The following is a 27,622-nucleotide window of genomic DNA, read 5'->3' as shown; positions in this document are numbered from 1 at the left end:
TATTCCAGGTTGCACTGCTAAATTATGAAAAAGAAACTAGTGTCAGAAAATTAGTACTGATAAGGGAAAAAATCCCTTCCTGTAGTGAAAGGCAGCGTAAGCATCAATGATGTTTTAAAAAATGCCAGTTATTAGCTACCATCAATTATGTTACTAAAATATTCCACAGAGCTGCTCTCATTCATGCATGGTTTCCAGGCATGCAGATAACAACAGTGACAGGCCAGGTACCACTTGGTTGTAGGGGTGGAGATTAGATACACAGATGAACAAGATGATTTAAAAAAAAAAAAAAAAAAGACATCCAATTGTTTCAAAAGGCTCTAACAGGGGAAAACCACTCTGCTTGCTCCACACTATCCTTAGCCCTTTATTTGAAAAGCAACAACCACCCTCAAGCATGAAGCAATCACAGCTTCAGCAATCTAAACTTTAACCTGCCTTTTCTTGTACCAGAGAAAGTGACACCATACCCACCTTTGACAGAGGCTGAAAGAGCCTGTCTGCTCTAAACACCACTGTAGGGAAAGAACACAGGGTTAGCTCAGAGTATGCTCAGGGTTAGCTCAAGGCCCAGGGCTTCCAGAGCACTCTGTCATCACTCTCTCAAGTTTCCTTCCTCCTTGCCCCAGCTTTGACAGGGTAAATGAAGGGCCCAACCCCTCTCCCTGTTGTCATAATTCTTCCTGCCTCCCGAAGTCCTTTTAAAACCACCAACCACTCAATAATGACAAAAACTTGGACAACTTTCCCATCTCTGTAATAACAAGTATCCCTGACCTGCCCAGCCTGCTAGACCTCTCTCTCTCTCTGTGTGTGTGTTTGTGTGTGTGTGTTTTTTTGTTTTTTTTTTGGAAGGGTGGAAGGAAGGGAAGAATGAGGAAATGGGGCTTTCTGGGCAACAGGAGTACCTGAATATCATTGGCCCTGACACAGTATAAGGTAAGTTTGCCCAAGTAGAAAAATTGGCCTAAATATCAAGTAATCCCCTAAAACCAGTGCATAGCCACATGTCACAGAGGTGCACAGCAGAAGGTGGGAAATACGAAGAGTGAGAAGTGGATAAACTCATGACAAAGAGGCCCTGTGGCTTTAGCACACAACTCCCTACCTAGACTTGTCTTTCAAACTTCCCCTCCCCAAACAAGCAACTCAGAAAATGAGTTGATCCAGTTCCAGAAGCCAGTGATTCTGCTGTACAGCTGCAGAATATATAAAATAGGGTTGTGGATTTTTTTGTTCATGAAGGTTTGGGCAGTTTAATTAACGACCCCAAAAGCATTCCCAGCCACCCAAGGGCCTGTGCAACTTGGGAGACCTGAGTTCTATTCACAGCTCAGCCTGTTGGGTGACCTTCGGCAAGTCATGTCCCTCCCTGTGTGATTTCCCCATCCATAAAATGGAATAATGTGATACTGACCTCCTTTGTAAAGCTGTTTGAGATCACTGATGAAAAATGCTAGATGAGAGGTAGGTATTAAAATAGTAAGTATAAATTTACTATCATAGGAGAGAGGGGGAGTTGATTTGATGGCTATCAAATTTTCAGGTCTTTCATCTGTCCCCTTTTTGATTTCTTAGCTGGCAGGTATGTTCCTTTGTTAGTCAAGGAAAGCCGCTATGCCAGTAGTCATGAATGGAAGAATTCTGATGTACAGAGTAAAGCTGCTAAAGGAATTGAAGAGGATTAACACCCTTGCAAAACTATCATGAAAATTTACTAGCCGAGGGACAAAACCTATACTGGCCTGGCCTTTACCACAATGATTATAAAGTAGTATTTTTACTTGCCTGTCAAAAAAAACTGTGCTCAAACCAGGCAAGTGGGCGAGTAGAATTTTCAAGACTGGATTTATCAGTCTGAACAAACCATCATGTTTAATTCCTGCCACTGATCTATAGAAGTGGGTTTCATACATATACATCTGACAGGTTTAGTAATTTAAAGCACGGGTTGGATGCTCTGATGGAGCATATGAACTTGAAGGAGAGCCCTGCAGTGGAAGTAGAAAGGAGGCAAGCAGGAGGAAGACACTTACCTGAAAGACCCTTCCAATGTTGCTGGCTTCACCAGCTTCTGAAAGGAAAACACATACCTGCTCCATTTTCAGTCCTTCTCAAAAAATGGCTGGTTCCCAATGAAAGACTTGCACTTGTTTAACTCCATATCTTGAGAAGTAGATTAGACAAAACAGGACACCAGTTACTGTAGGAAACAATCTTCCTTTGGCTTGTGGGAGAGACAGATGAGATCAATATAAGTCTTTTCCAGACTCTGTTTATAACCTGCTTCCACTTACATGAGTAGATCACTGGAGTGGACCTACAGAATAGTTCATCACATGAACTAAAAGAAAAATTCCATGTGAAAGGGACAGGGATTGTATCGCTCTAAACACATGAAGCATCAATTCTAACAGGTCAGTCTGTTAAGAAAGTTAAATTAACAGAAAGATGATTACACTTCTCTGTATGATAACCGTATCAAATCTTAAAAATAGCTTAATGTGTTATTCTCTTTGCAGTAATATTGGCTTAGTGAAGAATTAGGGGATATCTGTATTTCAACTTGGTTTGCAACAATTACTACTTTTAAAAAAAAATTTGGGTAGATAAATATATATATATATTACATCAAATTATTGACAAGTGTCCCTATTTTCAAGATCACAGATCTACTTCACTACTTGTCAATATTACATTTAAAGCATACTAATTTCAGATTTAAATGTTGTCTTGTTTCCAATAAATAATTAAAAATAGCTAAATAAATATCACTAAAGTAAGCAATTATAACAGAATACAGAGAAGAGAGCTGCTGAGTAAGGAGGTGCAATTTTCCCAGTCATATTTCGAAGTATGCCCACAATCTAAGATTTGTTTACACATATTTTAAATTATTACTGCAATTATGTTTACATATCTTGTGTGGTGGTTCTTTATATATTATTTTTTATACAATATTATAGATGTATATTTCAGTAATACCATAATAGAAGTGATGCACTATATCTATATGTATAGTGTACTCAACCCATATTTATGGGATGCAAGTTTATCATTGCTTGTACAATCATTTTATGGTACACTGACTGAAAGTAATGTGCATAGCAGTACATAGTCTAAAAAGGAGTGGAATAAGGAGAGTCATACTAGCTTTAACTTAGAGTTTACATGATTTTGTGTGTCACCTTTACATATACTGTGATGTAGCTACCAACTCTACTTCTTATGCAAAGTCAAACAAAACTCCAATCAGCAGATCTACACATTTCTCAAATGATTTTGTTACTAGATATGGTCTTATATCATACATCAAAATCATCAATACTAAAAACATTTCAGTAAAATAATTCCACTAGAAAATATGTGACTAGAGATTAACACTAAGAGCTTGTTTTTATTTTTGATCACAAGATTTGTTCTTCCTTATAAATGCAGAATGCTATGATTTGCAATTCTTTTTATGGATTTTGCTTCAATGCAGGAAGAATTTGCTCTATGAAATTATATATTACATACATTGTGCATTTGTATCCAATATATTCAAAATTTAATATTAAAGTTCACATTTCTGACCTGTACAGTTAAACATACTAAGGTCTGATTCTCACTTACAATAAGGCCTTTTTACATTGCTAAAGTGGTACATAAGAATCATTCTCACTTATCTTTTGTGATCCTATTCTACAGTAATGCAATCAACTCAAAATTTCTGAATTAAAATTAGTATCAGGTATGGTAATGATGTTCCACATCTACATGAGGAAAAAACATGAAATAAGCCCTAGGAAAAGTTGCTGTACCCCATAATAAAATATTTCACTTATTCGTTAAAATTATCCACACTTTTTCTGGCATACTTGATATATTTCTACATGCCTTTCTCTGTCATTTTAAGAGACCAAACTTTGCCTTAAATCAGCTAACATGAAAAATACCGCTAAGCAGTTTAATTCTTAAAACAGTATTCTATATTTTTATTTTTCAAACAGCCAGTGACCACATTTAAAATGCATCATTTGCAAATATAAGTTACCAAACTAATAGATTAATTAAAAATGAAAGCAAATAAAATAACTTCCTTTAGTATCACAATACATAAAAGGGTATTAAAAACCCAAAATGGCTAAGTTAACCATAAGAAAACAGTAATGTCAGAAGCAATGAAACTCATTAAGCCACTTAATGAATAAATCAATTCTAGGAATACAATACCATTCACTATGACTATGCATAAAAGCCATCTTCCACTGTATTATACAGGCACAACCATCCAATCGTTCATGCCATATTTTGTCAAGCAAGATTTAATTTACAATCACAGTCAAATGAATAGGAATAGCAACTTCCAAAATATTTTTAAAATTATTTTTAGGAGAGAAATAAAGGCAGAAGAACAATATTTTAAAACTAATCAAAATTAATCAAAAAATTCATTTGACCAAGCCTGCTAACCAAATAGTTTTATGCTTTTGATGGTTTTAGGGTAACACAATGCACATTTCGTTTTTTAATTCCCATTCAAGTAAACAACAAAGCTCCCATTAACTTGAATGGGAACAAGATCTAATACTAAGAACGTAACGATTCAGGTTAAATAACTTCCCTGCGAAATATTTGTCAGCTTTCTGAATGGATTATTAAAATTCAAATGCTAAGAGACTGCTCTGAAATGAAATAACCCTTTTATACTTTTGTTTGCCATTCCACCGTGTCTCACATTCACACTCTCTCTCTCACACACACACGTCTCTTTGTCATGAAATTCCTGTCTCACAGGAACGAAGACTCACCTCCTAATTTCTATCAGAAACATAAGGAATATACAAATTCATACTTCTCAGGTTTATACAAAACCATCTATTACTTATATACATATTTTTTACTGATGGAATTTGAGTTTTGATTTTTTAATTTTTACACAGACAGTAAAATGGACGGAACTAATGATGTAGGTTAAAAGAATACTGTATAACCATTGAAATAAACCTATTATCCTGCCAAAGACTTAACTATAGAGTTGTTGGTCTTTTTTATTAGTTGAAATACAAAGAAGGCATATGGACTTCAGGAAAATAACACTATATCAGAAAATGCACTGTAACAGTGTTCCACTATATATATATATATGTGTGTGTGTGTGTATATATATATATATATATATATATATATATATATGTATGTATAATCAGGTTTTTATCACACATTTAATTTGTCCTGGACATTAAAGTTTGTACTACTTTCTTATTTTTCAAAATCATCATATTTCCAGACTCAATTCAGCACTACATAGTATGCCCTTGAAATAAAAGGAGGTCACCTGCTTTATTTGGATACGGAGTTCCCTTCCAGACAGCATTAAAATAAAGACAAGATTACACAGACAAAATCCAGTATAATTCATTTCTGACAATGAAAATTTCCCTCCATACTGTTGCAAAATTCCTTCTACTGAAACTTTTTGCTACAATAATAAAAAGCATACATTACATATAAAAGATACCAGTGTACTAAAAGTGACATAAGTGGACTAGCAAATCCTTCAAAGCACATATTATATAACTGACTAGCATTTAAAAACATTTCTCTTATAAAATGTAGGTCATTTACATTTATAAATTTGTTTTTTCTAAAACAGTGATGACCCTATTCAAATAGCTATGCCGCACTCTACAGTCCAATACCTACTCAGTTCAAACTGTAGTAAGTTTGACACATTAGTAATTGAATAAACCCATCTCATCGGTTAAGAATAGCTCATAGTTAAAAAATAAGCATGTAAAATGAACATACAACTTTTGAATTCATTGTTTCACTGCATATGAATTTTGAAGAGAACTATTCCTTTATATTGGAACCCCAAGTCACATCAGGTCAGTATCAGGACTTAAGGACTCTGAATTAAAGTACAAGAATTGTCAGGAATCAACACAGAAGCAGAAAAGTGTCTCTCTTCCTTTAGAGACACAGCTACTAAACTTTTGCAGTCTTCCTCATCTTGCAGAAGTGCAGTAAAGCCATTCATTTCTTACTGAAAGCGTGTACAGATGAAGTCATAAATCTAAAGACTGTCTCCTCTGTGACTGAAATTGTGCTGTGTAAACAACGTTATACACTACAACAGGAGGACAGTTTAATTTATTTATAAAAAATGATTAAGAATACTGATTAACTCAAACAAGGCTATTGACTTCAAAACTATTTTTGGAACTATCCTTATGCTACTTGTAAAGTTAGCACTGTCATGTATTATTGCTTACATACAGTACAACATCATATGCCTTCTAACATAAAGCAGTACTGTGATCAGTCTGTATATATTTACAGCATTTTTTGTGTTTTTTTTAAACAAGCTATAAAAACATTACATATTTTACAGACAATACAGATTTCAACATCGTTACTCAATTCAAACAAATGGAATGCATAACAATAATAAACATCATAAAGGAAGACTGACATAAGTCCTTGATTGTCAAGACACATTTATATTTATATATAAACTCTAACTGTGCAGAATCAAAGATTCAATCATAGGTACATCCTTATTTGATAAATCATATTTACAGCATGATATTGCATAAAAAAATAAAATAATGTTTACACAATTTTACCTTTCCATCCATTGGATTAAGGAAAGCAAGAAACAACTCTTAGAAATGTTTCCTTGCCTCAATTTGTGTATCCTACCAAAAGATATAGTTTTTAAAAGGAAACATAAGGATTTTATATGCAGAGTATAGCAAAAGCAACTATAAAATTTATTTCCCTGACTTAAAACAATTTAAAACTGAACAAAAGTTAAAATTTAAACTTAAAGATATTTTTCATTAACAATAATACTTTCTTAGTACATGTTCTTTGAAAAGTGAATTTTAGTTAAATGTGATACATGCTTAACATAAACATGCACCACCATAAAACAAATAAACTTTCAAAATCAAAAGGCTTCCATTTAGTAGAACTTTTAACACTAATAAAGCATAAAATTATTATTTTGCCTCAATACTAACCACATATTTGAAAGTCCACATGTGCATTAGTACCAACTAAAGTATCCACAGCACAAGCATATTTCTGCCTGCTAAAGTTTCCAAATGTATTTCCAGGAATATTAGGAATTTCCCTGCTATTTGTAATGAAGTTAATTTAAAAATATTCTAACAAGAAAATTCAGTTCACAAATTTACATACACAAAGTAATCCAATGCTGAAAAATTTAGAGTAGATTAATCCAATATTATGATTCATTTTTAAATTTTTGCTACACATGATGCAAACTTAAAAATATTCTGAACAAGCATGAAATATACTGTATATATCCAGATTTTTCAGAGGAGAAACATTTTTGAAGAAACTCAAAAAGCCACAGGAGAACTCCATTAATGAGCAGTAATGACTTGGAAACCCATTACAAATGACTGAATTTTGAGAAGTAGCAAGCATGCATGCAAAGGCAAGGATATCACATCACAAAATGTACTTCGTTCATTTATTGTGACAAGTGTAGTTAGTTTTTATTATACTATTTCAGAGTATATTAATAAATGTTCTGTAGTAACACAGTCTTACTAATGTGAGACCTCACTACAGTACTTTGCTATTAATACTTTGCAAAGAGGTGGGGAGAAAGCAGATTGTATGTGTAAGAATTAGGGGGTGCTTGGATTAGAAATCTGTGAATTAGAAAATTTTATTGTATTTCCACTTTATCACTGAACTGCTCCCTTTCTCCAAAACATTGACAACCTATAATATAAATATAAAAAGTAATAAAAATGTTAAGCAATCATGAGTATTTTAGGGGTTATAGTTCCTTCTTGCATCCTAATTTTCCTATAGGCAACACTAGGAGACACATATGACCACAAAAAAAAAAAATCCATTTTAAAGCCTGATTTAAATTCATCATATTATTGTTTATAAGCCCAGTGTATAGTAGTACACAATGCTAAGCTCCTCTCCAAACCTTGTAATTTACAGTTAACTCACTCGCAAACCAGTACAAGAAAATGTAGATGCTTACTAATATACCATTGCAACCAATTCCTTCATTAGTACTTATAATCATGGTAAAACATAACAAAGGACTAATGCCAAAAGGGACACTGTCAAGTAATTTAGGCCCAAAATATGATCTATTTAAAATTATTATAGTCTGGTAGTAAATGCCCTCAATTTTCTAAATATATATTTTTAATTTATCCTTACTCTGTGACAGAAAAAAACAGCTGTAAAAGATTCCATCTTACACGCACGCACGCACGCACCTTTCACAACTGATAAAATAATAAAGGAGCGTCTACTGTTGGCTCGCTGGGATGTATATGCTATTCCCAAAAGTCTGCTGACTTAATAATGTTGGTACATGAACCATGTAGCAAAGAAAAAGTCATTTTCATTTTTAGCTCCTTCAAATATATAGGGGGAACAGATGAGAATAAACATCCACCAGATTAATAGGAGGGAAGCATGTGTGTGTGTTAGGAGTAAAACAATAAAACATGTAGAAGGGGAAAGTATTTTTTTAAATGATGAACTTGTTAAAAAGTATGGTCTTATCTAGACAGGGAAATTTACTGGCAGAACTGTACTGGTATAACTATATCAGCATAATCACATTGGAAAAATTCAGGCGGTAAATTTCTCCAGGTAGAAAAGGCCCAAGTATCAATGGATTAACTTCTAGAGCTGCCTCTAACTACCTATATAAAATAGATCTACAGAATAATCACCCTGGGCTGGATTGGGGATTTTACAATCTGCCCTAAGGTGCAGAGTACAGCTAAAATGCACCAGGAGCATACCAGAGAACGAATTATGCCTCAGAGAACAATTCCTCCCATAACCCGACTTTGTTTTAGGAAGAAGCAAGTTATTTTACCCTTTGTGTGAAATAGCTTACTCACTTCTATGCACCAAGCTAGCTATTCTGGTTAGTGAGCAGAGAGAGTGGAACCAGGATTCCCTCCACCCATTTTCTCACACCAGAATATCAGATTATCTTCTGTCCTCTCCAACACAGCAAGAGTCATCCATCTAGTAAAGACCGAGTAGGTTTACTCCCTCTTATTCCCATGTGTGGCCAACTAAGTGCTGTGACAATCTAGCCTCAAGGGATTTTTTTTTAAAACAAGGGTAAATAAATGGACATATTTTTGCAATGATGGACATTAAACCAAAGGTGCCAATGTAGCATTATAAGGGCAGTGAAAGCTAGGATGTGATGGAAATAATATTTAATGGAAAGGAGGTATCTGGCTTCATGATAGGCTGTTTCTTGATGTGAGTTAGGTGCCATACAGGTGTGTATGTCTATGCAAGTAAGACAGGAGACTAAAAAAAAAAGGGGGGCGGGCCCACAATCAGGTTAAAACATTCTTTTAAAGATGTTTCCTTATATGTCATTAATATTCTACAATGACTTCGCTTTTCTCCCATGATGTTTATTTTTCTACTTAACTCAGGGCCAAATCCTATGATCAGTTACTATAAGTGATAGAGTACATAATACCTTGCAGCATCATAAAACAGTTGCATGTTGGGCCAATGAATTCTAAGGATAGTTAAGGCCATCACTGTATACAAATGACTTATGCAGGAAGTTCCTGTAAATGATGTCCCTGGCCACTTAGATGCAGTCTATGGGTTCCAGATGAACTTTCTTCCTAACATGGGCCCAAGGAAGTTACTGCAGCTACAATGACGCCACAGAGGAAAGAAAGGGACTGGGACCAGGGTCACATTAAAACAATAAAACGTGGTTACTATTTTGGGAATGGGTAAGTTATGCTCTCCCATTCCACAAGTCTGCTGGCAGGAGAGGTGTTCTTCAGCATGATGGGGCTCAACCTCCTCTCCGAGTTGATGGTTTCATTTGAGAGATGTCAGCCAGGGTCAGTGCAGCAAAAGGATGTGTGCATTCTTATCAGTATCTTCACCTAATGGTTAATCAACCTACTTATTAGGTTTAAGCTGCCTTAAACTACCTGACAGTGTCCCTCTAGGAAAGGTGCAAAAGAATTAACAAAGTTGAAAATTTTAAAATTGTTAAGTTAAACTACACCACACATTTATGTTACTCCAACCTCACCACCTTAAAAATGCACACAGAACTATTTATCGTACCATAGTGTATACTTCAAGCCAAAGTACTATTAAAAAAACATATTCATGGTACAGGGATAAAGTTTGTAGTTTATTTATATTGTGAAATGCAACAAAAGCTTCTGATCACTCATCTATACTGAAAAAGAAATTCTGTTCACTAGCATTAGTCAACATTTTTGGTTGGTAAAATTGTAATGAACATTGTTCATTAACAAATCACTAAAAAGATATGCATTTAGAAGGCCCACTTCTTCAGCGTACTGGGATGCTTTAGTGTGTTTAATTACCTGAATTGTCAAAGTTCTAGACAGAGAGAATTAAACCAGTTTTTACAGAAGCTAAGAAATTCCAATCTCATTTTATATTAAAAAATAATGATCAGTATTGTATGAGATGATAATGATGCAGCCATATCAAACCTAAAAATCTAAAAGTTTTTATTTTTTGAAAAATCAAAAAATATCAAATAGAATCGAAGTGCTCTTTGTTAATCACTGTGAATATGCAGGGTAAAGTACAATTAAGCTTTAAAATCTCAGAATACACAATTTGTGTAAGATTTATGTAACTGGGAATGTAATCTACAGAGTATTTTAACTAAAACTTCAAAATCTTGATATCTGCATGTGAAAAAATCATAAAAAAGTTATGTCTAGGTTCAGCTGTACAAAGAAATATGCAACACTTCAGGACTGAAGTAAATGCATTAGCAGACATGTATTTTGCTAAAAAAGTTTTTAAAGTATTTTAAATTAATTAGACTTTTAAATAATGGAGTTAGTCTATCAGAATGTATTATTACTTCCTTCTTCCAAAACACAGCTCAGTGTAATGCAAAGCAAAAATAAAGAGCATACGGCACATACTTCATTTTAAGAGATGGAAGAAAGTGTTTTCTATAGAACACACCAATGTTGTTTAGCCATAATCTCGACATTTAAACTTTTAGTTTATTCTGTCTGTTTAGTATATTTAGATTCCCTGCTGAAGAGCAATGACTACACTGACAAGCTTAGAAAATGACAACATGAATAATCTCAGACAATTACTGTTCTCCCAACAACGTACAATGAAACCAAATAGGAAACTATTATGGGAGGAAACCTTACCTTGGGTTTTTTGTTTTGTTTTAAATTTAAGTGTATGTAAAATAGCAAGTTTCTGGTCTCAAACAAGTGAGTAATTAAACTGCCTTTTATAGGGGAGACAACATGTAAGGCAGTTTAATGACTGGTGAGTGACCAAAAAATGAAGTTACTGATCTTGCTATATCAGCTTACTTTAGTTATAACTCAACGCTCTTAAAAGCTGTACAGCACTCCATCTTATACAGAGCAACCCCACTCTTGACAGATCTGTTCTAAAGTGCCAATATTATTTACAAAGACTTTTTTAGCCAAAAGTCTGGCCTGTTGTGGCATCAGGTGAAGAAGTCATCCCAGCTCTATTATCATTTACATTCACCAAGGGAAATTCTGGGAATTCAGCACTTGTCCCTGGTCCTCGCAGGTTCACCTGTCCGTTGGCAGTGCTAAACTGAGATGATATTCCAGCTCTTGCTCCATGATATTGAGCTCGGTAGGGCTGCTCAAAAGAGCTCATTTGATAAGCTTGATGGACAGGCTGTGCCTCTGCTTTCTTCTGAGAAGTCACTTGATCCAAGAAGTCCTGTGTAGAGGAAGAGGAAGAATGATTTGCCTCATCACCTGAAAAGGGAAAAGAGTGCTGGGAATCAGCAACCATTAGCCCAAAATGAGACTTGTCTGGAGTTGTTCTCAATGGTGAGTTCATTCCCGATCGAAAGCTATTGACAGGTATGGATGCATAGACCTGTTTGTCTATGGAAGAGAATGCTGGCTGGCTTGTTAGAGTCTGGTTATCAGTCACAAAATTAAGGCTTGGGTTGTTCAAATAGGCATCATTTTGGCTAGTTCTGTCCAATGCTTGTTGTAGAAACTTTGAATATTCTTGTAACATACTGGCTTTATCCGATGAGGAAGCCTGGGAGCTTGTTCCAACTGTTTCAGACTGGGTGACCTCAGATACTTCAGAAGAATTAATTGATATACTGGAGGTCACCTCAGTATCCGCTACACTGAAAGATATTTCATGTTGTCCATTAGCCTTGTGGGAATAATGATCTAGTAGGGTTTGAAGTACCTCATCTGGAATGACATTTTTGTCATGGTTACTTTTAATTTCCACATTCAGTGCCTGTGAATCTAATATGGATGCTGTGGTACTTTCATCAATGACACTTGCTACAGCTGCCTGTGTTACTGAAGGTTGAGATGCTATAGTACCCACATTCAGGGCATATTCTCTACTATTATTACTAGCTGCTTGCAGATACCTCTTTTTCTTTAAAAACTGCATTGCATCATCATAATTAGTGCTGCTGTGTACAGGTTTGCTGGGTCCTTCCTGTAAAGTATCAACTTGGTCAATGTCAGCATTACCCTCAGTGTCCAGTAAACCTTGTTTATCCACAAGATCAAAGGCATACTTTGAAACCTTGTTCTCTTCATATGTAGATAAAGGTGAAATGGTCTGACTTTGCTCAAGTGGCTGTTTGAGACTTCTCTTACTATTAACTTTTTTAAGAACCAGTTTAGGTGGGTGTATTTCTCCAGAATTTGCATCTTCTAAGTGTGACCCACTGACAGAAGAATGTGGCATCTCAACAGAATATTCTGCCACCATATACTCATCTTTTACTTTAGCACTGGCAGAATACAAAGGCAAGAAGTCATTTTTGTCCTTCTTCTGATCTGTTTTATCTGCAATTTCCTTGTCCACACACTTGACTTTCTCTGTTTTCTGCCTTTTCTTTTTTGGCAAGGAGATATCTTTCATCGGTGTAGAGAAGCTAGGATCTTCCTCAGATGTCAAAAGGCCAACTTTGGTGGCACTTCTATTAGGTTTCTTGTCACGGCTCTCATGGCACATACGTTTATGTTTCAGCACACGGTCAGTCCTGGAAAAGTACTGTAGAATATTTTTTTTTAAGTTAGAGAAAACTATATTAACAAGAAAAGCAGTCTTTGATTCTAAGTAATTTACTCATTAATTCACATATAGTTCAGCCACTTCAACTGAAGGCTGTTCTACAACATACATTCAGTTTGCATTAGTATAATTTTTTCTACATCAATTTGTTTGTTTGTCAGACTTCAAAACTGAGAGACATTCTTATGTGTATTACTTTAGAATCAGGTTTGTTATTTTAGTTTTTAAAATTATGTGAATAATTTCAATGATCCCCCTTACCTGCAAACAATATTCACACTGGTAAGGCTTCTCTCCACTATGAGTTCTCTTGTGCCTTTCCATATGATACTTCTGTATGAACCTCATACCACATTCATCACAACGAAATGGTTTTTCACCTAAGAATAGTCATTATATAAAAATATAGTTTAAACAAAATAAAAACAGAAAAGCCAAGTTATTCCACATGATAACTTTGGCAAATATTAGTAGCCTCTATTGGAAATAATGGAGAAGAGGATTTATTCTGCTCCTGTTGAAAAAGCAATCTGTGGATCATTCATATAAGACTCCATTTACCCTAATACTCACTAATACGTCGAGAATACCATGAAGGAAAACAAAAAGGAAATATTATACCAAGGAAGTCTAATTAAAAAAGGGAAAAATTTAAATAAACAGTTTCCATTCCCAGCTTTGCACCCTAGGTGCAGATATGTACTGTAATCTGGCAAAGTGTGACCAAAGATTACAGAGGATAGAAAAATATATTTCTAAGCAAATTATTGCCAAAAATACATATTTAGGATAACAAGATGGCTGTATTCATGACGAGATCTAAATTCTCTCACACTTCTTGCACCATTTGAGTCCATTTTCTAAAAGAGAAATTTAAGTTTTCAAAACGTCAGGGGTTTAAAAAGTTAAAAATATTTGTGTTATTTATGGTTCTCCCCCCTTCTTTTTCTCCATATCTGTATGAAAGGCTGAAATAATGGCCCTGAATAATCTTAGCATTTTGGTTTGATTTCCAGAAGAGTTCCAATAATAAGTAAAAGATATGTTCACTTGACCTTATTTTTAATTACATTGAAAACAGCAAATCTCTGTAGTTAAATTCATTCTGGCAAATGGAAGTCTTTCCCTTTGTCATAATGTTCATTTGTTCAGGCAACATATTTTGAATGCTGCTTCCATTCTTGTGCTACCTATTCCTCATCTCTCACCTAGCTTGTTCTTAATTAAAAATAAACAGAATTTACAAAGATCCATTCACATTATAGGTAACTCAGATTATCTTTCTTTGTTTTAACTTTTGTCCTTTGATATCTTCATCGTCTATGTTTATCTGATGAAGCCTAAAAACATAATTTATCTGTCTTGCAGAGTCTCTCTCTTTTACAGGAACTCACTGTTATTCAATGGCATTCACTCTGAAGAGCAGGACATCTCTTGAATTACAGATTTAATATCAAGGCTTCAGGACTGTAGATTAAAGGCAGAAATTTTGTCTTTTTAATAACTTTAAAATACTGCAAAGCTATGGCACATTAGTCTTTAAAAATTAATTAATTATGCATATTCCCATATAATCTAGTTTCTTAAGTGGAAACAAGTATTACTTCCCAGTATTTGTCCAGGAAAAAAGACTTAGGCAAAATTAATTTAAAAAAATAAATTAAACCAGTATCATCTTGGTCAATAGGATACTATATAATGGATACTATATAGACGTAAATCTCTTCAGGAAGTAGGAATTATAGTATCTAGACACAAATAATATAACAATCCTATTATTTCTCAATAACCATATCTAAGCCTCTGCATTTGGAACACAGTTATCTTTTTGCTCTCCAATATCAAATGTATTTCTTGTTGATGTCACTGACTGCATAATAAATATTTAGAAAAAAGAACAATCTTTTAATTTATATGAGATAGAAAACAGGGATTCTGGTAACATAGGTGTTCTCAAACTTCTCTTGCTGAGACCCCCTTTGAGAATATGTCAGGCTGTGACAACACCTTCCGCACCACCCCCCAAAAAAAGTGAGGACCCCCCATGTCTTGCCACCCTTACTTCTGTACTGCTGTTGGGTGTGGTGCTGCTTCCAGAGTTGGGCACCTGGCCAACGGCTCTTTGGCCACCCAGCTCTGAAGGGCTTAGGCTGTCAGCCCCACGCATTTCTGACAGCCAGAGCCCTAGCACACATGGGGGCTAACAGTTCACAGCCCCCCTATATTAAGGTGGCGACCCCCAGTTTGAGAACCCTTGTGCTAACAGCATCTGCCAACATGTTTTTGATCCTGGAAAACTACGCAATGTTTTTTATTGCAGACAATACTGACATCCTTCCTTTGTTCTAGAAGTAAAGTTTAGATTGTTCCACGGTATCCATCTGAGGTTATGTGATACTATGTTATTTGCTCATTATTACCAAGTTATGAATTTACTGATATTCAGAGATGTATTTTCCACTCAATATAGAGGAATTTAACCACATCCAGTACTAATATAAATGAGGGTAGCATGGCTAAATCCTCATGTAAGACACTAACATTTTACACTACAGCAGTTTTACTTCATTATTACTTAGAATTCCAAATGGATGGTGCAAAATAACAAACACTGTATTCTTTCTATGTATTTTTCCTTCTAATATCCATGTAGTGAACAGATTATGCATCTACTATAAGTAGCCTACTCTCGAAGCTTACATTTTAATTATCTGAGTATTGTTCTTTAATTATATAATTAGACACACCTACAGTAGAATAATGGAAATCTGATTCACAGAAACTAGAAAAGAAAAGACCTTTTTAGATCCTATATATTGTCTCTCTTGGTGACCCCATCAGCTATCATAGTTTCATCTCTCACCTTTATGCAGACAGCTTCCAACTCCAGCTACTGAGTCTTGCATCTCCAGTTGCTTCTCAGAAACCTCCTCGTGGATGGCTTGCTGTCATCTCAAATTTATTCTCTCAAAAACTGAATTTATCTTCCATCATGAGCCCTGTCTGCTGTTCCTTCCGTCTCCCTCACCCCAGACTCACAATCTCAGTATCATGTTTGAGTTTTCTCTTCCTCCTTCCAAATCTAGTCTCCGGCTAACTTTTGTTACGTTTTCCTTTTTAATACCACCACCAAAATCTGCTTTCTCTTGACTACCCCCACTTGCCCATAACATGGTCATCTCTTGTATTAAATATCATACATTTCTCCTCTCTGGTCTTCTAGCTTCATACATCTCCAAATCCAGTCTATTCAGTTTAGCCACTATTAATATTATCTCTCTCTCTTTTCCCACTTTCACTCTAATCAGATCAGTACATTCATATTATATTTATCTATGTGTTTATCCACTATTACCACAGTATTTTATTTTTTCCTAACCCTCTACCTGAATCAAGTTCAATAACTTCACATTTACCTTCAAAGCCTTAAAAATCTTGTCCCACCTCTATTTCTGCTCTATTTTATACTCCATATCACTCCCATCATTCCCTTTCCTGCTTTCAATCCTCTCTCCTTGCTGCTTCCTTTTCCTATTTTCTACCTTCCCAATTTTGTGCTTCTTTCACATTGTCCCTACTTTAGGAACAACTTCGTGCTTCTTGTCTGCCAAATGCCCTCCCTACTGTCATTTAAATCTCCCTTTTAAACCTAACTCTGGGGTTGTGGCAAAGGTGGCTTTGCATCCCACATTTTGGATCTCCCCAGCCCAAACAAGAACAGCACTAGAGACAGCTCAAGCTTATTTTAGCTTTAACAGACCAGTAGAAGACATTTTGCCAGCCCACAAAGGCTGGAGCACATAGTACTCTATTTACACATGCTCCCGCTGCTAAGCACGCCCCAGGGGCTCCATGGATGGACTGTCATAAGGCGTATACACTGGTTTACTCTAACTAGGTAGGCCCTTGGTGGGGTGGGATAGGTGAAATATGCTGGTAGGTTATTCTCCCAGTTATCTGAAGAGTGTAAATGGGTCGGATCACAAGAGATAATTTGGGGGCTTTGCGAGTATACATGAGGTACTCCTTCAAACCAAAACATTATCTTTGTCTAGATCTTGACTGAAAAGCATGGGAAACTTGATTTGGGAAAACTGTCCCCAAATGAGCTGCTCCATGTAGGAAGATGAGATTATCTAGTAGAGTTGCATAATGTTCTTGCAGATAAGATTAAGAAATGCCTTGTGAAGGTGAGTCTGTGAAGTTAATACCACAGTTAACTCTGGTTTAAATCTCTGTAAGGATGAGTATGTTAGAAAAGGATTAGATGATCTGATGCCAATTGTAAGCCATTTTAGATAACTGAAACCTGAAGTTAGATGGTTTTTGTAAAATTCTATCCAACTTCTGAACCAGGACAAATTATGCAAATGGATGAAAGCATTAAAACACAGTCTTCTTCTGTTAAACAATGGAAAAAAACTGAGGACATATTTACCTGAACTGGGTTAATGAATGGGAAAAGACTGCATATAGAAGGAAAGGAATAATTAAAATGGAATGTATGATGTATTATGCAGGTTATTGATCTAAGTTGTATAAAGGAAAAATCTCAGATGTTTTGGACATGTTCTTTGTCTGTACTGGAAGTCTGTTAATATTAATTCCAAAATGTATTTATAAAGTGCGGCTCCAAAGTGTAGTGAACATGACGCTTAACAGTTATGCAAGCAAACTCCTTGGAAGAGCTTGAAATCTAAACAGACAAAATTTAAACAAGAGAGTAGAAAATGCAAGCAACATAAATGCAGAATGACTGAGCAATTATGTTTGGCAGATATCTTGTTAGTCCCTAGATTGTTTTATTTTTTAATTTTTAAAATTTTTTTGTACTCAAAATGTAAAGTGAGCTGGATTAAAGAATTAGAAGGTGAGGCATAAATGCAGAGGTAGGGAGCTGGTGCAGAAATCTCCATCAGTAAAAACAATGCAGAAGAAGAAGCCTGTGGTGGTGTTCTCTTCAGGAGCCCAGTGAGTTAAGAACATCAAGAACATCGAAGTAATAGTCTACTGATAATTTTCCCTCCTCCCACAAATTGAATGTTGATTCTCAGTATCATTAGCAACAAGCAGAATCATAAAAAAATTACAACTAACAGCTGATCCTTATAATTGTCACTCTCTTCCCAGGTGTGGCTGTTTCTAGTAACACAATTTTGTATTAATATAATTTGTTAATTGCCTACACAAAATAAGACTGTTGATTCAAGACTTCCTACTTCCTTTGAACAGCACTTCATTTGAGGCAATCTTTCCAAGAACAGAAATCCCACCTAGTGGTATTAGTTGGAGCACCTGTAAGTTCCCTGCTTTTACAAAGATACTAATCGGACTTCTGTCTGTGTTAGTGCTATCTTCAACAGTCTTAATACAGGAAGCTGGAGAATGGCTAAAGATTTTAAAAAGTTCAAAAACCATTTTGCTACTCTTTAATCTTTTGAACCCTGTACCAAAATTGAAAACAATACAGGGTCATTTTGCCAGCATAAAAGCAAGTCAGACCTATTTAAGGGCAGGGAAATGAAGAAAACCAAAACTGCTTACGAAAGAAGAGAAAGGGACAATGAGGCAGAAATACTCCCCATGAATACTCACCCTTTACAAATTATAAAGAATCTCTGGCAGTACCGATGTTGAAGTCCAAGAAAAAGACTTTTTTCCCCCAGAGTAAAAACATGGAGACAGTATTCACCTTCTAGCCATAGAAGGCAATCTTAAAATGTAAATTATTTGAAAGATCCAAGCATGCAACTGTTGAACAGCATATCGCAAAACAACACAAGAATTTAGGACCAATGGTGAAGAATACCATATCTAAATTAAAATACAGAAGGATTTTTAGGTATATAGATTGTAAGGAGCCAAACTATAATTGGGGCAGGACACCAAAATTCATAGATTATAAAGCCAGAAAGGACCACTGTGATCATATAGTCTGCCCTCTTGTATAACACAGGCCCATAGGTTTCCATCACTACAGTTGCTGTTTATTTACTAAATGAACTTTAGAAAGCTTTTTAAGACCAACAAAAAGAGTTCTTTTCTTTTTTTCAAATAAGCCATATAAATATAATAATCACAGCTCACTGGGATTTAAGATTTTAAAGCAGCCCCTACTGACTGCATGTTCAGTCAGGCAGAAAATTACCTCACTGGAGACTGTCCTAAACCCTCATTTGACAATCATCTGGGAAACACCAGTGTTCTAATGGCTTAAACCAAATCCTTTTCTCCAGTTTCCAGAGAAAATTACCAAACTATGCTAAGCCAGTAGGAGGCTGAAGAGAGGGGGGGGAATTATTTTTCCAAAAGTTCAGCAAACAGTATGGGTTAATTTGTTAGACTGCAGTTTTTTCTCTCTTATACACAAAAGACTAACACACTTATGCAAGGGTTGACAAAAACAAACCAATCCTAAAAGCAGCATAGCAGCTTTCTCTCTAGAACTGGAAATATTGAATTTCAAAAATACTGATGACATTTATATAATGCTTGCACTCAGCTGTTAATTGGATACATTGCCCAGACTCATTTTCAAAGCCATGTACAGGGAATGATCTGCAGAAAAAAATGATTCTGCAAAACATCACAACAGACTGTGCATTTGAACCCTTTCCTGCTTTCTTTTTTTCTCTCTCTTTCTTTTCTGGTGTGTGTGAGAGATCCATTCTTGATAAGAATAATATCTGCAACAGAGTGAAGGCAGCAGTTTCTTCAGAATGAAGTTCACCAATTCAGAGCCAGATGGAAAACTAGGAATAGAGCAAAGCAACTGGACAGACAAAGAATGTAGGAGTCTTCTGTGGCTGACTAGCCAAAGGAAACCTACTAAGTCTGGATTCATGGCAACGTAAGACACATAAATCCCATCAACAAGGTACTTGTGCATGTAACTCCCTGTACACGGCTCGAAAATTCATTTTGCAGAATTTTTTACTTTCTCAATTTTCTCACACACACACCCCTGTACATTAGTAGCATTCAGATCCGTTTAAATGCTACAGCCAAGAAACACTGTGCACATTCACCAGCTCTGCTTTTCTGTAAAAGAGGCTGAGAAATTGGCATCCTGTCCAAAAGGACTGTATTACAACATATTTACAGAGGGATTGAAAGGCCATGCACCAAAATGCCAAAAACCCAATAAAGCCAAACCTGTTAAATGTGGTTTTGCACATTGCAATAAAACAAAAATAAACAAATATGCATAAACTTTTAACTTCATTTGCTTTAAAATTTTGGCCTTATATGACCTATTATATATACATATATATAGACAGAAGAATAATTATGCATGAAAACTTTTAAAATAGAGTGAAAAGTAATACTGATGCTAATACCTTGGGGGTTAGGCATTTTGGCCATTACAGTCCTGGTAGTTTCCCATCAATTCAATAGGAAATAAAAAAATCTTCTAAGTTATGAAGACCTCAGTGAAAAAGTCAGTTTTATATGACAAAAGAGAAGACTGAAAAAATCATGGGTTGTTAAACAAACTTTATGATTTGCTACTGTGGGACTATTTTAAGAAGAATACTTAATTCCCACATTTATTCACTACAGTTTACACTCACTTTGCTGCCAAAGAAAAGAGGAGCAAGGCTAAAGCACAGAAATAAAATCACTTCTAAATGTTTTGTACCATATATGTTAAAATCAAAATAAACTCCAACAGGATATTAAGCTGCACACTTATCGGAAACCTGGCCTGATTTGGGAAACAGTTCTTTAAGCACGCCAGTAAAGATACTCAAGGCACTATACTCACCAGTATGAATCTTCTCATGTCTCTGTAGCAGGTACTTCTGTATGAAACGCATGTCGCATTGACTGCACTGAAATGGTTTTTCACCTTGAACAATATAATTCCACATCCGTAAGTTAATAACTACAAACTGTTGTTTCTGATGATTACTTTGAGGAATAAAATAGTTGTCTATAAGAACCAGCATCTGAACGAATTCCAAAATGTTCTAATATCAAAAACTTTATCCCTAACTAACTATATGGACTTCAAAATTCTCCCCACGATTGATTGTATGAGTCACATTAACACAAACAAGGAGGAGTGATCTGAAATGGGTGTAACTTCCTCAAGAACAAGATTAATCATGATGCTGGCATAAATCTACATTTAGGGTTCTGGCAAGCTATTATAATGGGAAGTGTCTTTTTCATTTCTCTGAACCAGAGATACCTTATCAGACAAAATAAGCATCTGAAGCACATTTTACAAAGGGGTCAATTTTGGCACTTAGGCTACAAGTCAACCCATTGCTTTCTGATAAAGAAAGAAAAGAAACCTTGTAAAGTTTTATCCTCAGTTTAATGAACATATGTTCATTTTTTTTTTCTGGTGTTCTTTTGACACTTTGGTGCATGGAATCTCTAAGCTTAGATGCCACGTTACCTACACTCTTAGAACTGAAATTCACATAGACTGAAAACATTTTTACTGTGAGTAAACAGATCTTTATATAGTAGAAAAGACAAGGGAAGTCAAGCAGTACCTGTATGAATGAAGACATGTCTCTGTAAATGGTAGTTGGTTCTAAAGGCAGCATTGCAATGCTCACAAACATGAGATTTGGGGGTTTTCAGACCAAGTGATCCATCCTCATTTATTGTAAGGATCTATTTTAAAAAAAGTAAAATTTGTTCTCACACTACCCATTAAAGATGTTTTATTAACCACAAATCAAAACAAAATGAATGTGTAATGCAGAAAATTAAAACATTTCAGGTAAAAATAGTGCTAATTTCTATAAATCTACACCAATAGGATTTTGGTTTTACATTTGCAACAACTGCCTGTTGCAAATTTGTGTATCATCGCTTGTCAAGAGATATTTCCACTTGCTGGAGACAAAAGCAACTGATGGAAAACCGGCTTGCAACTTTTTTATTAAGAGTGGAGTCTCTTCAAATGTCAGTGTTTACTTTCTCCATCTGTTGGGAAGAAGGTGAAGTAACCAAGCCATCTTTGGACACAGAATCATGGATGATTGTATTTTAAAGGATAAGTGGAATGCTGTATGATCTTTGTGGAAATAAAGCAAGAATGTATGTTTGTCAAAATGTATAAAAGCTTATCCCTGAGTAATGACATAATCTGTCTGCTGATGTACATCATAGCTAAAATTAAGGCTGGACTAATAAAACTGTTCCTCTGTCCAGTTATATATAAAATGTCAGTACGAAAGAACTGAAGTGACTCTCAATTGTTTAGTCATTTTCTATTGTATTTCCTTAGCCTAACTTTCTAATCTTTTCATATAGTGTCATGGTACAGTACTTAGCAGGCTTTCATTTCACTTTTATTTGCAAAGTGGCCACAAGGCAACCTCCCTCAATATTGTGGAAGATGGAGATGATAAAATAAAAAACATTGGACCCTCTAACTCGCTCATCCTACAGAGCCCTTCCTTACTTAGTGTATTCCTTGAGAAGATCTTCCTGCCAAATTCAGTTTTCTACTTTCAATAATTTTGATGCCATTGTAGATTTTTTTTAAAGTTGCAAGAATTTTTTAAATACTAGAGAAAGTTCATTTATGTCCCTCTCCCCCATTCACTACAGTTCAGTACAGTTTTGCTCAAACTTGCCAAAAATTAACACCACTGGGAAGAGACCAGCAGGAAAATGACAATTTTCCAATGAACAAAATTTTCAGAAAGTTTTAGGTGACCGAAAACAGTGTTATAATAGTATGTTATAACAGAATAACCTCAAATAAATAGTGATTAGCTTTCTAACTATAAAAACTGAGGAGGAAAGCATGCTGGCACGCCACAATAGCCAAGATATTTTAACAGAGCAAACAAAAGAACCACTCCATTGCTCTGCGATTGTTGATAAATTCAGTATTAACTATTATTATAGGACCAACTTTGAAAAATCTTCTAATTCTATCTGCTGGTTCTACTACAACAGATCTCACAGACATTTAGGCCCTGATCTACCACACACACTTGAAACCAATGGGATTACTCAGGTACTTATCATTAAGCACATTCATATGTTTGCAGGGGCCTTACAGGTCTGTGATGTTCAATGCTATAAAATATGTTTTGTAACAACATGCCACTACTTAAATGGACATTGTCAGATTTAAAATTGTATTTTATAAAACAATGTAATTTCATCACATATACTATGTATACTACTGTATTGACATTTTAAAATAACTATGCTGAAAACGGGAAAAAAATTAATATTCCTCCATTTTTCACCTAAATTCTGGAATCTTTTTAATTTACTGCATTTTAACTCCCCTTAAATGAAGAAAATTAGTTTTGCGAATGTGGTTTTGCCAAGATGTAGTCCAAAAAATAACGGTGGTAAAAATGAATAAGAAACTATAGATTTTTCAAGAATACAATTGATAAATAAAAGGAAAATAGTACTGGAAATATTTCAGTGTATTAAGTTACTTCCACACTTAAAAATCCCAGTTGCTGGATTGGCAGCAAATCCAAACAAAAGTCTTTATGGGACTGATTTTACCTACCTGCTAGAGCACTTGTATGCTTTATTTTAATTGTTGCATAAATCCAAATGAAATAAATAATGAGCTGGGGTGTTACTAGAAGGGGACAGAACATTGCTGCAGCCAGCCCTCGTTTGGAGGGCTGATTCTGCTTTTGTCTTAACAAAATTTTGTCCCTTTGACATAAGAAAATCTAAGCTGCCAGGCTGTCTCAGGGCGATACTATCATATAGTGCCCCCTACTGGGTTAGAGTGGCACTGCAGGCACTTCCTGCCTCAGTTTCCCCTTCCCAGGATTTTCTGTGTTCATGTGGCTCAGACCTCTGGATGGTCACTCTAAGTTCAATCCCTCTTCAGGTAACAAGTCCAAACAAAAGTCCCAAAATTAACAAAGATACTTCTAACCTTCGGGGCTAATCTGATGCCTACCCTCTGGGCCCTGTTCCCGGTCCTTTCTGGGTTACCTTTCAGCCCTCTCTTTCCCCCTCTCTTAAGCAGGAGTCCCCAGTTTTCCTCCTTGAAGCCAGGCTTTAACTCAGACAACTATAGGACCTTAGCCAGATTCTCCCTCAGCTCCCTTCCCATTTCCTCCCCGTGCTCACAGGTCTCATTGATGATTGATTGTCTGCCCTGCTATGAGGGAGGAGACAGCATTTATGCTGGTCTGCTTCTCCCACCTCATCCTTAATTGGCTGGATGACATGGAAGCCTTACCCCACCGTCTCTCCAAGACTCCTGGTCCTTAAAGACACAGTGATGGAATTTTCTCACATGCACTACTTATTCCTGGAACCACTTCCTCTCTATCAATATCTCCGAGGTCCCTGTATATATATATCGGACCATTCAAAATGTTAAAAGGCTATGCCATCTGGAAGGGTAGGTTGACCTCTATGCACCACTACATTTAAAGGTTAGGCTACCTAATATGACACAGGTAGATAGGTAAAATTGGCATCTCTTTCTTGACAGTGGATCTGGAAAACAAGTTCTCAAAATAATGCAAAACAACAGTTATGAGAATTTCCAACACAAATAAAGATACATACAAAGACACTTACATTTTAGGAATGCTCTCTACCAGCATTTTATTTTATTTTATTAAATTTATGGGTGAAAACTTTTTTAAATTTTCAAAACTATCATTTTAGATTTGTTTTTAAACTGTTCTCAATGCATAAGGCACACAATAATTCTCAGGCTCATAGAAAAGTACTATTATTAGATGAACGTAGTGTAATGATATAAAACTTGTCTACAAAACTACTGACTCAATTTAAAAAAATGTATTTGGAAAAGGAACTGCCTGGAGAGACAGATGTTAAAATATGTCAAAGGTGTATGTTGCTAAAAGGAGCTCAAAGAAACACACTATGAATGCCTTATATCAGGGCTGTCTTTGGACTCTGGAAAGCTCTGAAGTTGCATCTTTACTGTGCAAACAAACAACTTCAAACAGAACTACTTCACATTCTAATGAAATCAGTCAAAGTCATAACAAATCTCCCAGTTCTTTTCAAGCATGGTTTCTCCAGAATCAATGTCTTACCTTTGCTGGTGAACGCTGTTTTCTTTTCTTCTTTTTCTGCAAATCTATTGGCTCTCGTATTTGTTTTTTGTCTCTCTTCTGTTGTTCAGATGCATCAGTAAAGGTAATTTCTTGCTTTACACTGATCTGTTAAGATACCAAGTGCCAGTTTCAGGTGATGTTCTCATTACAGATGAGCAATTTTTCATTTTCCTATGACAAACTGCTGAAACAAAAGCTAGGATTTTTCTGAAGGTACCTGTTCCAGAATTTCAGTCTTTCAGAAATTTAATAAAAAGGGAGTGATCAATATCTTAAATGCAGAAAGGGCAAAATTCTATATAGATTTGCAGCTTGCTGTACCTCTTCATTCATCCAACAAAATTTAAGTCTTTTCTTTCTGACCTGTAGTGTTTTCTTGAGACTCCTAGTGTATAACAAAATCTCTCATGTGTGCATATAATCACTCTTCCATTTGTTTCATACCTAATTACTTTTGCCTGTCATATTGCCAAAGCCATGATTTAAAGAGAAACAGATTAATTTACTATATATTTACTAAATATATAAGTAAACTTAAAAAAAACAAAAATAGAGCTAATGAAATTTTTCCCAGTAATCTTTCTTGATCTAATGTCAACTTTATTAAAGAACATATTCTTAAATGTTCCTGATATGCTTTCTAAACTACCCAACAATCTCTGACCTACAGTTAAAAGAAAAGCCCTCCCAATGTACACAGCATTTTAACAAAACTCCAGATGAAAAAGACCATTTTTTCTTTTTACAGATACATAACTCGTCTTTATAAATCATTGACACTTCAGTAAATGCCCAAACCTTTAAATATACAAGTTTTCAGTAATAATGCATCAAGGAAGTGTCACATGTTCATTCTGCAGCATGAATGCAAGCAATAGCTATCAAATGCTAAATTTCTACATGAGATATACTTTAAAAACATGTACAGAAATGCTTCAGATGGCAAAAAGAAAATATTTTCACAAGTGACTAAATGTGTTTTTCATAAAACAAATAAAATATGCAGGGTTCCTTTTAATAATGTTACTTATTCTGGTTTATATCTGCTCTTTAACATTTATTATGGTTTTTTTTTTTAAGTATTTAATGTTGACCAGTCAATTCCTAACATAACATAACACTACTACCAAACCATGCTTCCTAAATGTGTGCGCAATATTTCATGAAGAAAATGCTTACAGGGAGATTGACTGCATACTGGAGCCCTTGAGGAAGTCTGTCTTGAGCCTCCATCTCTTCATCATTTTTTACTGTCTCCTCATGGACCATGAGTTCATCTTGTGAAATCATCTCTTGCTGTCGAAGCTCACTTTCTTGTAACACTTCATCTGTTGTAAGAATTTCTTGATGTGTCATAGTCCGGTCTTGCCGTTCCCCAGACACTGAAGATTGGTCAGAGACTGCACCCATCCCTACCATAGCCCTGGATGACTGCATCTGGTCTATGCCACCACATTTAATAAATAATCCTCCAAGTTTGTCTTCAATATTCATGCTTAAGTGCAATAGCCTACAAAGAGAAGTTTAACAAGTGAACATCTACAATTGAGGAAGTTATTTAAAAATTTACTTGACACATTTTTTTTAAAAAGGTTTAGAAAACAGAGTCAACAACACGTGTTTCTTGTAAGTATTATCCAGGGCTTTCAATACTTCATCTTTGTTGGAATAAGCAAAAGGAAATCTCTCTCTCTCTCTCTCTCTCTCTCTCTCTCTCTCTCTCTCTCTCATTCACACACATTTTCAAATAAGTTGTCATTAACTACGGATATAATGTAAGTGGATGATAGTTAAATGAACTGATAGCCAAAAGAAACTTAAATACATTCCCTACCCTTAAAGGAAGCAAATGGCTTCCATTTCTTTTCTTTTCTGCTTCTTCCCCATTCCTCGCCTTTTTTTATTGCCTGATCCCTCTACAGAAGTGCCTCCTTTCACTGTGTTCTCTCTTCTCCATTCCCCCTCTTTGTATGCGCACTGTCCCTGACTGCCCGAACAGCTTTATCTTCACAAGGAAGAGGAAAGAGAATTATTTGGCTCTTCTTGCTGCTGCTGTTGTTGCATGTGAAGGAAGAAAGAGGAGTAGTTAAACATACTTATGGGGGGGTGATCACCTCCAAACCCACTCAGACACTGGAGCATAAGTCAGGGCATATAGGTTTAGACTAGTGATTCTCAACCTTCAATCCAATCAGCACACAGCTGTGGCCATGTGACATCCTCAGGGCCATACAAGTAGCATTGGATGCGGCCCACAATGGTAAATAGGTTGAGAACCACTGGTTTAGACACTGCCTCCATCAATAATGCAAAAACATGGTAGGAAATATGCAGTAGTTCAGCATGCTGAAAGGGAGGCTCAGCTCCACCTCAGTTCAGCTTTTTAGCTAATTAGGCTCTGGGTCAGCTCTGTCCTTAGTTCTAACTGTCCAATTAAATAG

General features: G+C 35.6%; 1 protein-coding gene across 4 annotated transcripts in view; it reads right to left on the bottom strand.

The window, feature by feature from the left end:
• Positions 1-3,405: 3,405 nt before the first annotated feature.
• Positions 3,406-27,622, bottom strand: part of ZNF148 (zinc finger protein 148) — a 47,361-nt gene continuing 23,144 nt past the window's right edge. For 2 of the 4 annotated variants that reach the window (XM_067549602.1, XM_067549601.1), the window contains 7 exons: positions 27,016-27,233; positions 26,361-26,691; positions 25,161-25,286; positions 21,633-21,756; positions 20,891-20,974; positions 13,384-13,502; positions 3,406-13,101 (listed from right to left, as the gene is read on the bottom strand). In XM_067549602.1, the coding sequence (XP_067405703.1) occupies positions 11,506-13,101; positions 13,384-13,502; positions 20,891-20,974; positions 21,633-21,756; positions 25,161-25,286; positions 26,361-26,675 (2,364 nt within the window). In that variant the 5' untranslated portion in view covers positions 26,676-26,691; positions 27,016-27,233 and the 3' untranslated portion in view covers positions 3,406-11,505. The remainder of the gene's footprint in view (positions 13,102-13,383; positions 13,503-20,890; positions 20,975-21,632; positions 21,757-25,160; positions 25,287-26,360; positions 26,692-27,015; positions 27,234-27,622) is intronic. The other 2 variants (XM_067549604.1, XM_067549603.1) reach the window with 1 other exon arrangement.

The sequence above is a fragment of the Emydura macquarii genome, unplaced genomic scaffold (genome assembly GCF_026122565.2).
Source record: "Emydura macquarii macquarii isolate MOO-44397 ecotype Brisbane River unplaced genomic scaffold, CSIRO-AGI_Emac_v2 contig_1253, whole genome shotgun sequence".
In the NCBI taxonomy this organism is placed as follows: Eukaryota; Metazoa; Chordata; order Testudines; family Chelidae; genus Emydura; species Emydura macquarii.
The sequence above is the reverse complement of the archived record's forward strand: the minus strand, read 5'-3'. Positions and strand labels throughout refer to the sequence as shown.